Source organism: Uloborus diversus, chromosome 2 (assembly GCF_026930045.1).
Source record: "Uloborus diversus isolate 005 chromosome 2, Udiv.v.3.1, whole genome shotgun sequence".
NCBI classification, from domain to species: domain Eukaryota; kingdom Metazoa; phylum Arthropoda; class Arachnida; order Araneae; family Uloboridae; genus Uloborus; species Uloborus diversus.
Window position 1 is genome coordinate 174987654 of NC_072732.1, and position 15056 is coordinate 175002709.

Genomic DNA, 15056 nt, shown 5'->3' on the forward strand with positions numbered 1-15056 from the left:
GAGAACGTCTCCTGCCAGAATGCATTGTGCCAACAGTCAAGTTCGGCAAAGGTGGAATTATGGTCTGGGGGTGTTTCTCTTTGTATGGGCTGGGATCCTTGGTCCCCATTCATGGTAAGCTCAACTCTGATGCCTACTGCACTATTTTGGATGACAATGTGCTTCCTATGTTGTGGCAGTTTTACGGGTTGGACCCCTGTTACTTTCAGGACGACAATGCTAGTTGTCATGTTTCGACGTTAACCAAAGCTTGGTATGGTGCCAATGGAGTTCAACGAATGGACTGGCCAGCCCAGACCTGAACCCTATCGAGAACCTCTGGGACGAGTTGCATCGCCGAATTCAGGGGTGCACTCCCCGTGCAAAATCGGTGAAGGAACTTCTATGCCTTCTCCAAGCTGAGAGGAAGAAAATACCACTAGCTGTCATACAAAGACTTGTGGAAAGTATGCCTGGGAGGGTTCACGCTGTAATTGCCTCTCGTAGAGGCTCTACCAACTATTGATTTTGAATAAAGTTAGTTTTTCTTTTCTATCACAGGTGTCCAAATACTTATTGGTAGTCAGTGTATATTTGATGCATAAAAGAAAGTATTGGATTCGTTTTGATGGATTTGCACGTTTTTGTGTGTGTTGAGTTCATTTTGACTTTTTTTTTTGGAGAACGTCTGTCTGTGTGTCGGTATGTGTGTGCTCAGGTTTTTTTTTTTTTGGAGGGGGGGAGCAATCGAATACTTTTTTCCGTTATGTGTACCTGCTACATCTCAGTAAATAACGGGTGGAATCAAACAAAATGTGGTCCGTATGTTGACCCTAAAGAATATAAGTGCTGATTCAAGTTTGGTGCTAATAGCTCAAAAGGGGGTGGTGCAATCGAACGTCCTTTCTTGTTCATTACGAGTGCTTTATCTCAAAAGTAATGCTACGTTCTGGATGAAATTTGGAATAAATGTGACCTACACGGAAACAAGCGCTGATTCTATTGGAGCGTTAATCTATCCAAGGGAGGGCGTTGATCTGTCATAAGCCTTGAAACAGCAGTCCTTGAAACACCCACAAGGTTGGTTGTTGTGGACATGGCCGCTCCAGCGAGGTGAGCTCCAATTGTCAAGCCTTTTTTCACGTCGGAGAATTCGAATATATTCTCGCTATGCTAAGAACAGAATTTTCTCAAACACCTCTCACACTGCCAAATGCTTGACTGATACCTTCCCTATCACCACCGCTAATTGGCGCATTGTTGCAACACGTGGCGACCGTTTATTGGACACTCAAAGATGATTCCTTTTTAAATGGGTGTTCCTATTATTTTTCTTATGCAGGCAACTTTCGATAACTCGAAGCCTTATAACTCAAATATTCATCTATCTCTAAGTTTTCATTCGGTCCCAAAATAAATTAGTGCTTTCAATCCAAAGTTTTTTCTATGTCTCGAATGTACTCCTTATAAGTCGAAATATTTATGAAAATTTCGTTTTCATTTTATGTATAAAAATGCAATCAAAACAAGAAAAAAAAAATTTCCCTTGAACACATCGCTTGCTTGTCAGCTTGTTTGAAAGGAATAATTTATTTGCAATAGTTCTCCTCAATGCGCAAAGTGTTGTAAAATTGAGTGATTTGTAGCGGAGGGGGGTATTTTTTGCCTTGGCTGAAGGCCTAAAAATTGCATTGCCGGCTTATCTTTAAGAGACTAAAACTTTGTCAAAAACTGAAAAAAAGTAGCGTTTTTTTTTTTCTTGATGACTCAAATTGTGTTTTGACGACAAACTGCGTACGAGAGAAACATTAGTTAAAACTGTGCTAGAGCTATGATTTCATTAAACAGGCATGATAAAGAACCTAAAGTGACCGACGAATGGGATCATTTTGAATTTTCTGGGGGGAGGATTTTGCAAATTTTTAATTACAGTACCTGGACAGTCCCCAAAACGTGGATTTTATCGAATTGTGTTTACAAACTTAATGACATTTTAAGATGTGATTTTAAAAAAATGTAACGGGTCGAAAATAACTTCCTTTTTTGGAGTACCTGAATAATATTTATTCTCTCTAAAGGTGTTTTTATGTAGTACATATGAATACTTATTTTTATCTGAACTGTAAGTGTTTAAGTGTGTCTATTATATGTTATTATTCTTGAGAAATAAAATTAAAATATTCTTGAGAAAGTTGGGAAACGAGCTTTCGATAACTCAAACTACCGATTACACGAAGGTTTTAACCCGTCCCTTGGGACTTCGAGTTATTGAGAGTTGACTTTTGTTATTACAAGTATACTATTGAACCCACATTCGACAGACTACAATGATGAAGTGAACGAGCTCACATAACGCGAAGCGATTGGAATGGAATTGCTTGTGTTTCACGGGGGTTGGCGAGCGACAACGAACAAGGAGGGGAGGAGGTAGCCTCCTAGTATTTTGAAGCGTAAACACATATCAAACACTTAAGACCAAAGAAATATTACTTGCCTTGTTTTAAATATGCTACAGACAGATTGTAACCGTAGTATAATGCACTGAAATAACTAAACAATATTTTTTCGACAATTCTTTCATGTTCTTTCTTTACTAATTAGAAAATCACCCGTCATGGTATATCGAGTGAAAATTGTTTCTACATTTGAACGAAGCAATTGCCTGTTTGGTGATATTTTGATGGTTGAAATTTTAACGCTAACACCAGTGGATTAACCCTAAACTCCAGTAGATAGCGTTAATTGTTTTGGTTTCTTTGTTTTCCTAAAATAAAAGTCTTACCAGCAAAACAGGTAAGTAACCGAATCGAGTTCCACCTTGTCACAATAAAGACTTTCCCTGCATGTTAAACATTACCAAAACATATTATCAAATTATTATGTCGTGGCGCGAATTCCATTGTTGAAACACGCGGGTTACTCGATTATCGGCTTTATATGAGAGTAATGAAGCTGTAAGTCTGGATGTCCGCTACGCGCATAGTACCTAGACCGTACGGCCAATTTTCATGAAATTTGGCACAAAAGTAGTTCGTAGCGTAGGGGTAAGCACCTTGATGCGATTTTTCCAAAATTCGGTTTTGTTCTTTTTCTATGGTTTTATTTTTACCATCATTGGTGGATTTAATTCCTCTGCACCAATGAATTACCAGAACATGGACGAGAAACATTACCCATAACATGAACGAGTAAATGAACATAGCACATTGATGAGAAATTCATCATCCATTATTTGTAAATATACAGGCGAACCAAAATATCTTTTAATTTTCTACTACGGGTAAAGCCGTGCGGGTACCGCGCGCTAGTTATAAATAAAGTAAATATGAAAATTTTTGAAAGAATGACTCACCTTTCTGAACAATTTTCCCAAAGATATTCTTCCCTCTGGCATAATCAGTGGTTGGACAATTCCACCTCCGCTTCCTTAATTGGTGTTTGCATTCTGTAATGGCAACTTTGACGCCCCTGCCGATCGCCGCCATGGCGCCTGGATTGTCCCTGACCAGCCGCTGCTGTTTTTTACGCAGGGGCAACAGGGGCGAGGAACCTTTCAAGCTCACCAGATTTGCTCTCTGGAAATCTACCACTAAATTGGTTGGTTCTTCCGAGTAGGCGAGACTCCTGAAGGAAACAAAAAAGTACATGTAAATTGAAAATTGTGAAAGAGGATAATTATACAGTTAATTCCCGATTATATGCGAAATTGGGTGGCACAAGTGCCGCGGATAACAAAAATGCGGATAAACCGCAAAAAGGCTAAAATAGGGGGCAAATAAGGTAAGAAATGTCTTTCCTCAAAAACTTGACTGTATTGATGCATAATACTACTTTTAATGAACAGTGAAAATATCAAATACGGATTTAAGGGAGGGGTGATGGGGGCGATCGCCCCTCCCTTGTGGGATTTCGTACTGGACATTTTTCCGAATTGAAGTCCTAAAATGCAAGTGTAGGCCATTATCGATGACGAGAAGGAAAGGAGTGTAGTTCTAATTTATTTCCCAGAAACCTTTTGGGATTCTAGTTTAAAAAAAGGAATTTTAGACTAACTTCGATGATGTTAGGGGAAGGTGGTTTTGAAGCATTTCAATGGAATTATTAAATAATTGAAATTCTGAAACAATTTTAGAATACTTCTTTTAACGGAAAAAGAAAGGAATAGGTTCAGTGATCTTCTTGGATAAATTTCTATATTTTAGTTGCTTTGGATAAAAATGCTGCGGCAGCCTCCTCCTCCCCCTCTTTTAAACATGTATAAAACAGATACGTAGCAAAAAGTGAGTTAAAAAATCATCCGCCCCCTCCTTGAAACATTTCTAGATCCGTCATTGGAAAATATATACAGTTCAGTAAGAATGTTTCGTACTTTTGTGTAATAAAAGTCAACACCAATTAAGAACAAGAGTATGTACTTTGAAAAAAAGCACGAAAATAATCAATAGGCAAGTAAATAATTGAAACAAAAGCAACTGTGTTTGAATTTTAAAAATTTCGAAAAAATTAGCCATTGGCATTTGCTTTTTGCTACGAAAATACATGTTCCTGATTGTTAATTAACTCGCGGATAATCGGCAGTTTACTGTATTGAAACAGCATCATTTTAACAGAATTTCATAAGAAACGTATGCTCTAAAATATAGAACTTTGGTTACGCCTTTCGTACATTACCAATCTCGTATCATTATTTTTTGAAAACTCCCGCTGGAATAGCAGGAAAAAACTTCTTTGACGTTCACCAATAACCCAATGAGATATTCTTTTCAGAAACATTGAATGCAGCACCATCGTTTTGAGCGATATACTAGATTATAGACCATATATATGGTATATTAATATATACCATAATACTGTATTACCGTATACTTAAAGTGCAGTTTGATTTTATAAAACTTAGCAATATCTCCAGAATAATGAACGAATACAAATGTTTATAAGTGTAAAAAATAAATAAAAATAGAAATAGATAAGACTCTCCAAAAAGCGAAATTAGATAATTCTTTAGTTGTAAGTGGCCGGCAATAACAATGCCATTAGTCGCCACTTTTTTTAATAACTCGAGGAGCTAACTTTTTTTTAATGTTGATTTAATAATCCGAATACATTAATTTATGTTAAGTAACATATTTTTAGTAAATTAGTACATGGAGTTTGGTGGAAAAAAAATTTGCCAATTACTTAATGCCTTTTGTACACTTTTGGGTCATTAATTTATTTTAGGTAGCAATCGAACGGCAATTGACCGATGATTTTCATCCGCTATTTTTTTTTTTTTTTTTCATTCTGTCGCTCTGCGATCGTTGCCGACCGTTAATACTTTGTCTAAAAAAGATTACCGAAATAGCTTTACAGATTTCATTTTTGGGCTGCGAAGTTTTTTGATAAAATGTGTAATGCGAAAATGACGCAATGGCTATAAATTTTGGCCAGGTTGTTAAATAAACAAGATTGGTCGAATTAGGAGCAAAATAAAGGAAACACTACGTTCAAAGGACTTTCAAAATTAAAACCTGCTGTACCGAAGAAATCGAACTATACACTACAGCCACTTCTACGACCAAAGACATGAAACCTTATCACGAGTAAAAATAATTTCATAACAAAATGAACGTATTTTAAAAAGATGGGGGGGGGGGGAGGAGAACACATTTCAGTTCATTTTCATTCAATGATAGGGGGATACCCCCCCCCCCGTTAGCTACCGTTCACCAACCCCCGTGAACTGCTAACAATTCTTTTTTTCGTTCGTTCACTACTTACTGACTACATCACCACCCCTGTCGTCTACCCCTGCCGGCCATGCCAGGATGAAACGATAACTACGTGATATTGCCAAAATCCCAACTGCCAAAATACTCCCTGTCATTGAGCGCTTATTTTAACTTCAAAAGATTTTATTGAATAAATGCAAAAAAAAAAGTATTATTTCAGTTTTATTTAAGCCTATTGCAAAATATAGCATTTGATCTATTTCAGACTCCGCTTAGTATTTTAGCCTCAATTATGAAATTCAGCCGACTTTGCTACGTCATTACGTAGTAATGATTTCATTGGCTACTGCGACTCCATCATTGGATTTTTTTACTATTGTAACGCAACAAAATACACTAGAATCTAATGCAGGCGAAAAGAGAATACTCGCTAAAATGAATCACATTTTTGTACATGTAACTCAAGTTTAAATGAATACATCTATTAGTTTAATCCTTTTCATAAAGAATATAAAAACAAGGTTTTTTGTGCAATACTAGAAGTAAATGTTGCAAAAGAAACATTTTATGTAAAAAGGAACTTTTGCGGAAAACTACTTAATCATTTATCAAACATTAAACTCAAGAGCAGCATGCAAAATGAAAAACATTTTATTTTGTTCCGCACTCGATCCTTGCTTGCAATAACTTGGGCTTACACTGAAGGGAAGGGCAAAGTTATTAACAGAAATACTTATCAAGATTACAGCAAGTTCTTTTTTTCTTGGACGAAACACCAAATTCCATTACGATACATTAACGAAGCAAATTATATGCTTTGTTATGTGTAAAGAGTTTTTTCGCAATAAAAGCCTCGATAAGCTGATATTAAGGGGTAATAAAGTATTTTTTCTGAAGGCTGCATAAATGAAAACATCTAAATAAATAAAAGAAGGAATTTCGTGCTCTGGTCTCTGTATAGATCCTAATGCAAATGCCAAGCCACGGTCAACTTTTTCGTTGTGGAGGCGACACTTCATTGTTTATTCCACTTACGCATTTGAGATTGTTAATGTTTTTTCAAGTTTCAATATTTTTTATAGGAGTACAGGGTGAGTCAAAATGAATATAGCGAATACAATCGGCTATAACTATTTATTGAAAAAAATATATATATCGATAAGATTTACACAGAATGTAGACGGAACTTCAAAATTTTGTATACATATCTCAGAGATTTTCTATGTGTCTTCCCTTGGTCACACGGATAATATCCAAGCGGTAGTCCATTTCACGCCATTCATTCTGAAGCATTTATACAGTAACCGACGCAGGCGCATTACAAGTGCGAACTTTCAGTTCTTCAATTGTTTTCGGCAAGGGAAGCACGAACGCCCTGTCTTTCACATAACCCCAGTTATGTTAGTTAGTAAAGTTAGTTAAGTTTGTCTTTACAGGTTTCTTGTCGTTGCGAAGTTTGAATTCGCGCATGTGCAGACTTCCACTTCGCCGCACCTGCTCTTTACGTAAAAAAATTGTGAAGTTCCGTCTACATTCTGTGTAAATCTTATCGATATTTTTTTTTTCATTAAATAGTTATAGCCGTTTGTAATCGCTATGATCATTTTGATTCACCCTGTATAATTAAAGCTAAATACATTCTTGCAAAAAAATTGAATCAAGTACTAAAAAGGAAGCTCGCGACAAATATTGAAATAACGTTGTGGAGCGTAATAGATAAGTTCCTAGTTGTTAAACTATATGTTTTTTACAAACTGGTATCAAGTTCATTCTCTCAAACTGTTAGGCGTTATGTCTGAGCAAAGTTCAATTAATGAAAGTTTCACTACTCTTCAGAAACTTTTTTTCACACATTAAGAAGCCCTGAAGAACATCTCATACCAACCAGATAAAAAGAATATTAAATATTTTCTTTTTTTAATTAGGTTTTTCTTGCGTAGGGTAAAATGGGTTACAGTCTGGCATAGCTGTTTCAATTATTTTTCCCTTTTTCCTCTGTATAGAAAAACTTCAGAAAGTTTTACTTAACTTAAGCAATGCGTTAGTTATACATTTTTCTTGAAATTCCATTTTTAATTGTTTCATATAAATAATGATATCTTTAAACAAAGTCTAAAACTTTCACTGAATTAAATTTTAAACTGTTTCATTTAAAATATGTTTGTTCAGATTTGTAACAAATTGTGTTACTAACGTTAATTCATAAGTTAATAGGTAGGGTAAGTAAAACAGTTATAGGTCACATTTTTCAAAATAAACAGAATGGAGATCTTTTCTTATTTTTGAAAATTACAAAACAAGAAGGAAGAACAATGTATTTTTTAACAGTAATGGGGTTGTTTCCCTCAGTTTACTACCCTTAGTACTACTTTTAGTCGCTGAAATTGATAGAATAAACAAAAAAAATAACATGGACCCAGAAAATACTTTCATTTTCCCAACAGTTATTTTTTATTTTTATTTTTATTTTTTTTTAATGTCCCACTTTTCAAACAAGGCGTGGTCTTTATGACGTCACAAATGATGTATTTGGGCGCATCTGTTTGCCGCGATTCCACGTTATGATAATCAAGAAGCGAATTAAACATTGCGCGCTACGCTTGCTATCAACCATATCGTTACCAGTACGCGTGAGTAAAGAAGCAAATTAAATATTACGTTCTGCGAATGGCAACAGGGAATGGCATTTCATCATTTGTGATGTCATCGGCAGAAGTGTAAACAATAAAAGCGCACCGATTAAAGTAATTTTTTAAAAATATTGAACTCAGACAAATTATTTAAAAAAAAAAAAAGTCAGATCCTATGTTTTTAAGCATGCTCTTTCAGAAAATAATACTTTTAAAATTTTGGAAACGACCTCATTGTATTCAAATGATATTTTTCTTTTTTGGCAGTAAAGTTTCAAATAAAAATTGAAAATTAACATTTTGCCCTCGTATGGAGCAGTAAACGGTTTAGATATTTTTAATCCTATATTTTCTATGTATGATTTAACATATTTTTCTCTGAATGAATAATTAAATGCCTGAATGAATAAATAATATTTAAAGAATGAATAAACCAGTAAATGAATTACTGAATGATTAAATACTCACGTTATGGTCCCGAAGATTAAAATCAACCTGAAATTTGCAGCTTGAAAATGGGTGATAATAAACCATAAATAATAAGTGGGGTAACCAAGGGGAAAAAATCAATGGAAAGATTTGTTGATCAAATCACAGTTGTGTTGATGGTGGTGAAATACTTGTGAAACATAATTACTAAATCAAGAATAGGGGACTGATATGTTTCTATAAAAAAAGATAACGTTGATATCGTAGAAAAAAAATATTTATTAAAAGTTGTAAAACACATCCAGTTTACAATAAACAAGAAATATCTTATATATTAAATGTTACTTTGAAATTTAATTGTTTTGTATAACTTAATGCGCACCAGGCCATCTTTTTTTTTTCTAAAATTTATTAAAAGTAATAAATAAATTCCTTAGGCCTCATTTTCCAAAATGCCCCATTTTACACCATAGTGACTTATTTCGACCCATGGTGGGGTAAAATGAATCAGATCTTCTTAGTTTCGGGTTAGCTGGTTTATAATTGGAAAGATTACGTTAAAATTACACAAAAATGTTCTGAAAAAATGTAACGTCAAGTACAAGTTGCAATTTGAAAAAAAAAAAAATAAATATTTCTGATTTCAGCATTTCGTAACTTTAAATGTGAAAATAGCTAAAAAGTGACCAATTTTACCCTAAACAAATTACCTAAATAAATGTTGCAGATTAAATTCCAATAACTAATAATTCATTTTCCCTATTTTTTTTCTGCATACTGTGTTCAAGACTTTACAAATTTCTCCTTAAACAAATCGCTACAAATCCATTATTCTAAGATTTTTCTTTTTAAACTTATTCACGTGCACGTTCAGAAAAATGAAATGTTTTCTCTTTTGGATGATAAAATTTCTCGTTCCATTAGCACCGAATACGATATTAAACATTTCTATTTTCACCTACAGATGGCAGCAGTACAAACCGCATGCACGTCCTCAGGGCATTTTGTTAATGCAATTAGCGTGAATCGACCATAAATAATATCTCACTCTTCACAAATAGGTGGCTGGTACGAAGGACCATGGAGACTGTGTAGGGCAAATTTTAATTGCATGCACGATTGAAGATTAACAATTGATTAATTGGTAAACGTAGTAGTAACAGTTAAAAATTAATTATTAATTGTAGTTTACTACAGTTAACAATTAATTTGTTGTTAATTGTAGTCTACTACAATTAACAATTTACTACACACAAATTACATGATTTTTAAAAAATTTTAAAACAGGGCGGTCTCTGAGACCTCACGTCCCCAGTTTCAGTTATGTCCTTCTTTCTCTCCTCGTCCCCTCCCCTGTTACGGGTTAAACTAAAACAATGATTTACACAAACTTTTAACCCTTAATTACCTAAAACACAAACATTTACGTGTGAAAAAGGGATGCCAAAACGAGACTAATTCAAGCGGCGAGTGAGCAATCAGCACTGAACGAAAATACGAAATCGAAAAGTAATACTTTGTAGCCTGCGCTATACCTATTGATACATAAAGTTAATTGTTAGCTCTCATTGTTTCATGAAACAATTTAAAAAATTAATTGCAATCGAAAAATGATTAACTTACAATGATTCAATTAAAATTATTGTAAAGTGCAATTAATAGCTTAATTGCGATCAATTTAATTGCAATTAATTAATTAATCAACAAGGTAACTGAAGAAATATTTGATTACTACCCAATCCTGAAGGGGGGCAACTGCCCCTTCACTTTCAAGAGTAAAGAACCTTGTCCCTCCCCTTTTCTAAGGGGATATGTGTTATGTGTGTACAAGGGGGAGCATATGTTTAGAATATTTTTCTCATAGTCTCTGTAGCATATGTTTTAAGAAAGTACTATTTGAAAAATAATTTAAATGGTTATTGCGAAGAATGTACAGAGAAGAATGTATTTTCAATAATATACATGGAGGAATAAAATACTAATGTTTGTACCTTACAAGATACAAAATAAATTTTAATTTATAAATGCTGACCATTTACACGATATTTGTTGCTTGGATATTGAAATAGGCTCATAGGCTCAGTTCCGAGGTAAATTAATCTTAGTTTAAATTTCCATGTGCAAAATTAATTATCATTTCTTGTGCTTAATTGAAGGATGTCCGTGAGAAAATGAAAGAAAGGGGTGTCACTTTGGGTGAACGAGCCAAGTAGATTCTCCAAAAGATCAGGGAAAAGGCAAGGAATTCTGACAAAGAATCATAGACAGGCCTAACCCCTCATCCCACATGTAATATATTTTTTCGAGCAAAATATTGTTTACCACCAACTTGATTGTTGTGATTTGTACTTTCGCTGAAAAAAATCTTTGTCGTTATCAATATGCATCTACGTCACAGCCATTAAAAGAAACTAATGCATGCTATATTTTTCTCATATTATTTCAATATATAGCATTCAAACAGAAAATTGGAAGAATATATGTTTAAATTTATATCATAAATATTTATATTAAATCATTTCTGATTATTTGATTTCTTATTGAGTAAATGAAGAAACGAAAGAAAATGACTAGTCAAGTAAATGCTGTTTTTGCCTTTATTTATTTATACAGCTGTGTTGCCCGGCGTTGCACAGTCTTCCTCGAAAATAAAAGTTGTGTCAAATGACACATGCTCAACTAATGACCCAAACTTTAAATTTATACTTGTTTGGATTTTTTTTTTTTTTTTTTAAATTCCAAAGCGGGGGAAAAAACTCGTTGATCCCGAGTCAAAAGACCTCTGTGCTTAAACTTGACAAAGATCCGGTGCAAATTGTAGATTTGTATAAAGAACATACACATGCACATACGTATATATATCCATTTCTATTTAGTTATGTACTTATTTATTATACTTCCCTTCGGTATGGAGAAGAATTTGTAGCCGTTAAAGGCAGAACGCCTCTCACGAATTCTTTACATTAAATAACATTAAGAAGCTTTAAGCCAAATAAAAATAGATATACTAAGGGGATTTACAACTGATCACTTCGCTCGTCAACCCCTGTTCACCTGTTGTGACTCAATGCCGCTTTGGCGGTTGACAATTGATGATTTTAATGCTTTTCATTGTTTTTGTCAGGACATCTCTGGATGTCCCCAGGACTAGATGCCCAGCCTCTTAAGATTTAAAGGGGTAAGCGTACCCCCAGTGGCGTAGCTACTGTTTCTGCCGCCCGGGGCATCTCCTCTATTTGCCGCCCTTTCATTAAGACATTACTAACACATTAAAATCATCGAAAATTATTGACCTTAAAATTAAACACTTTATTTAAGGAAAAAGACAAATTAATTAAATTCATATTTTTCTTACAAAAGAGAACGGAGGTTGGGGGGCTCTTCCGAAGAATGCTCTAAATTTACGTCAAAAATCGCTTCAACTCATGTCAAAAGATAATAGCAACGTTCCAGGGAGAATTCTCTCCCCAATCTTCTTAGAAACTGAAGTCAGTTTTAGCCTTTGGTGACGTTAGGAGATCGGGGGCTTTTCTAGAATATTTTCCGAAATTTAAGTCCTACTAATACTATTTTAGTCTATTTTTTAGAGAAAGTTAAGGAAATGAGAAAAGTTCAGGGGCTTACTTCGAAAACTCTTGAGCTTTGAACTCTGAGAAGCACTGCTGAGGCAATAAGAAACAAAACGGTTTAAGTGGACTTTTTCAAGTTTCAAGAAAAACGTGTTTAAAGTTCATACCCTAGGTAGGCTTTCATTGAATTTTTTTTTAAATTATTCTGTATAGAAGCATCCACCAGAGCTACTAGTACTATATCTTACCCTAAAACAGAGACGAGGTTCTATTGTCACTTGTGCTGATTATCTCCATTTTTTTTATTTCGGGACTTACATCACTTTGCTTCTCACTGCCTCAGTAAGTTGTCACACCAAAACCTTATATTTCGAAAGGGTTTTTTCTTTGCCTTTAGTAATAGATTTTAAGTATGATTCCCTTATTTTTCCGCACATCAAAAGCGCTGAATCATCGCCCCCAAAATATGCCGCTAGGAGGCGGGCCGCCCCTCCGCTCCGTCCTAACTACGCCACTGGGTACCTCCCTTGGGGTACCGCTCTCAAAAGCTACAGAGTACACCTAAATGATACCCCCCCCCCCCAAAAAAAAAAGAGATCAAGTCCTCTAAAACAAAGACCCTAATTATTTCAAGAGTAACACCCCATCCCCCCTATCTGCGGTAGTGAGAAGCAAAGTGGTGTAAGTGGACATTTTCAAGTTTTGAGTAAAATGCGTTTAAAAATGCAATCCTGGTAGGCTTTCATTAAAAAGTTTTTCTTAATCATGTTGTATAACAGAACCTAGCAAGGCTACTAGTACAATCTCTTGTCCCAAGACAGAGGAAAGATTCACTTACCATTTGTACTGGTTGTCTCCAAATTTTTAATTTTGCCACTTACATCCCTTTGCTTTTCACTGCCTCATTTAAAACTTTTTTTTTTTTTTTTTTGAGAAATTATCGAGTGCTTGCGGAACAAAATATAAAGGTAATGGTAATTCATTGAAAGTGAAGTAAATTGTCAACCAGGGAAGTAAATTGTCAACCAGTTCAGTTTTAAATAAAATAATCGAGGTGTTGACTTTTAAAAAGAGTTAAGTAATAGACAAAAATATAGTTTTATTGGAGAAAGGAAAACCAGTAAACAGTCAATAAAATAACAGTTAAAACCATATTAATAAATCGCTTTATTTTCAAAACAATCTATTTACAGGCACGAACGATTTATTAGTATGGTCTTAATCGTTTCTTCACTTTCCAGTAAAATTTTGATTTTTGTCGCTTAACTTCTTTTTAATGTCAACTCTTCATTTAACCTGAATAAAAAATAACACAAGGTAAGTGAGAAAGTGTTACGTTGTAATATTTTCATACAATACTGAATACGAATATTATTATGATTAAAACAAACGTGACAAAAATATTATTCAACCATAAAACTAATGCAGAAACGTGTTTCTGGAGCAAAAGGAATCATTTTATCTATACTTAAAAATGTAAGTTTTAAGGTGAAAACCGTCTAAGGTTCATTCGGCTGATTTTCATCCGATTAATACAAGTCACGTGTCTGCAATATATTTACACATTATTTCTTCAATAACGTTAAATCTATACCATTATTTGGTTATTTCTGAGGTAAAAGTTAGTGGAGATAGGCAAATGATGATTTGGCAAAACAAAACAAACTAAAGTTGACGTGTTTCAGGATTTTTCTGAAAATACTATTTAAAGTAAACCTCGCAATCATACCCCGTCTCAGAGCTAGTTAGCTGCCTAACGAGCAATACCATGCCAGATAAACCACCTTCTTGATCTCACCATTTCCGATTTCAATAAAATTTGACGTCAAGGATACATAGGGCAAGATAAGTAATCCTGACAATTTTGTTATTTCTAGTTTAAAAATTGCTTAAAATATAAGGCTATAAAAAAAACTCAAAATGTGAGAAAAAATGAAAAGCGTGTCAGAAGTTTACAAATGACTGAAATTTCTCTCTTAATTTTTGTTGAATAAAAACTCAAAAACTGCTGTCAAGCTAAAACAAAAAGTTTCCTATGAATATATTATATTACTTCAAGAGGGGGGGGGGGATCTGCGCCAATTTCGCCAAACTGCGCCAGTTTTCAATTTCTGATACAACCTGATACAAAACGGCGAAATTCGCGATTTTTGTGCCAAGTGCGCCACAAAAGCGATTTTATTATCCAAAAACATTCACTACAAGAGAAAAAAAAAAGCAGTTGAATTTATTTTTTGTCATTGAAAGCTAAAAAGGAGCAAATAAGTAAAAGAGGGGTAATAATTCTTTATATTCGCCGAAATTTGCTCGCTGTGCTTTAAGTTTCAATCCTTTTGCATCCTGTAAATTTTTCAATTATTTTGCAAAATAGAAGTTGTTTTAACCTGTATTTCTTTCAATTGACTTATTTTATTTCTTATTTTAATAATTATTTCACGCGTTGAATACAATTAAGATGTACTTATAATTTAATAACATATCATCGTCTCAGAGCAACGGTAGGATATCTTAGTTTTATTACTGGGATTTAATTTCTTACTGTTGCTCTGAGACGACAATATGTGCAGAAAAAATGTTTTAAGAGTTCATAAAAATATTAATCTTTTTTTGTTCTTTTTTTTTAACTGTATTAACTGTATATTACCACACATCCATGCATTTATTTCTTCAAAAATATTTTTTAAAGTAGTTTTTTTTTCCACATTTTTTTACTTACTGCAATGCATACCTGTATCTAT

General features: G+C 34.1%; 1 protein-coding gene across 1 annotated transcript in view; it reads right to left on the minus strand.

Annotated features, from left to right (window-relative positions):
- Positions 1 to 15056, minus strand: part of LOC129216166 (protein Wnt-1-like) — a 77730-nt gene that overhangs the window by 38412 nt on the left and 24262 nt on the right. The window contains exon 2 of the mRNA XM_054850337.1: positions 3332 to 3603. Within this exon, the coding sequence (XP_054706312.1) occupies positions 3332 to 3603 (272 nt within the window). The remainder of the gene's footprint in view (positions 1 to 3331; positions 3604 to 15056) is intronic.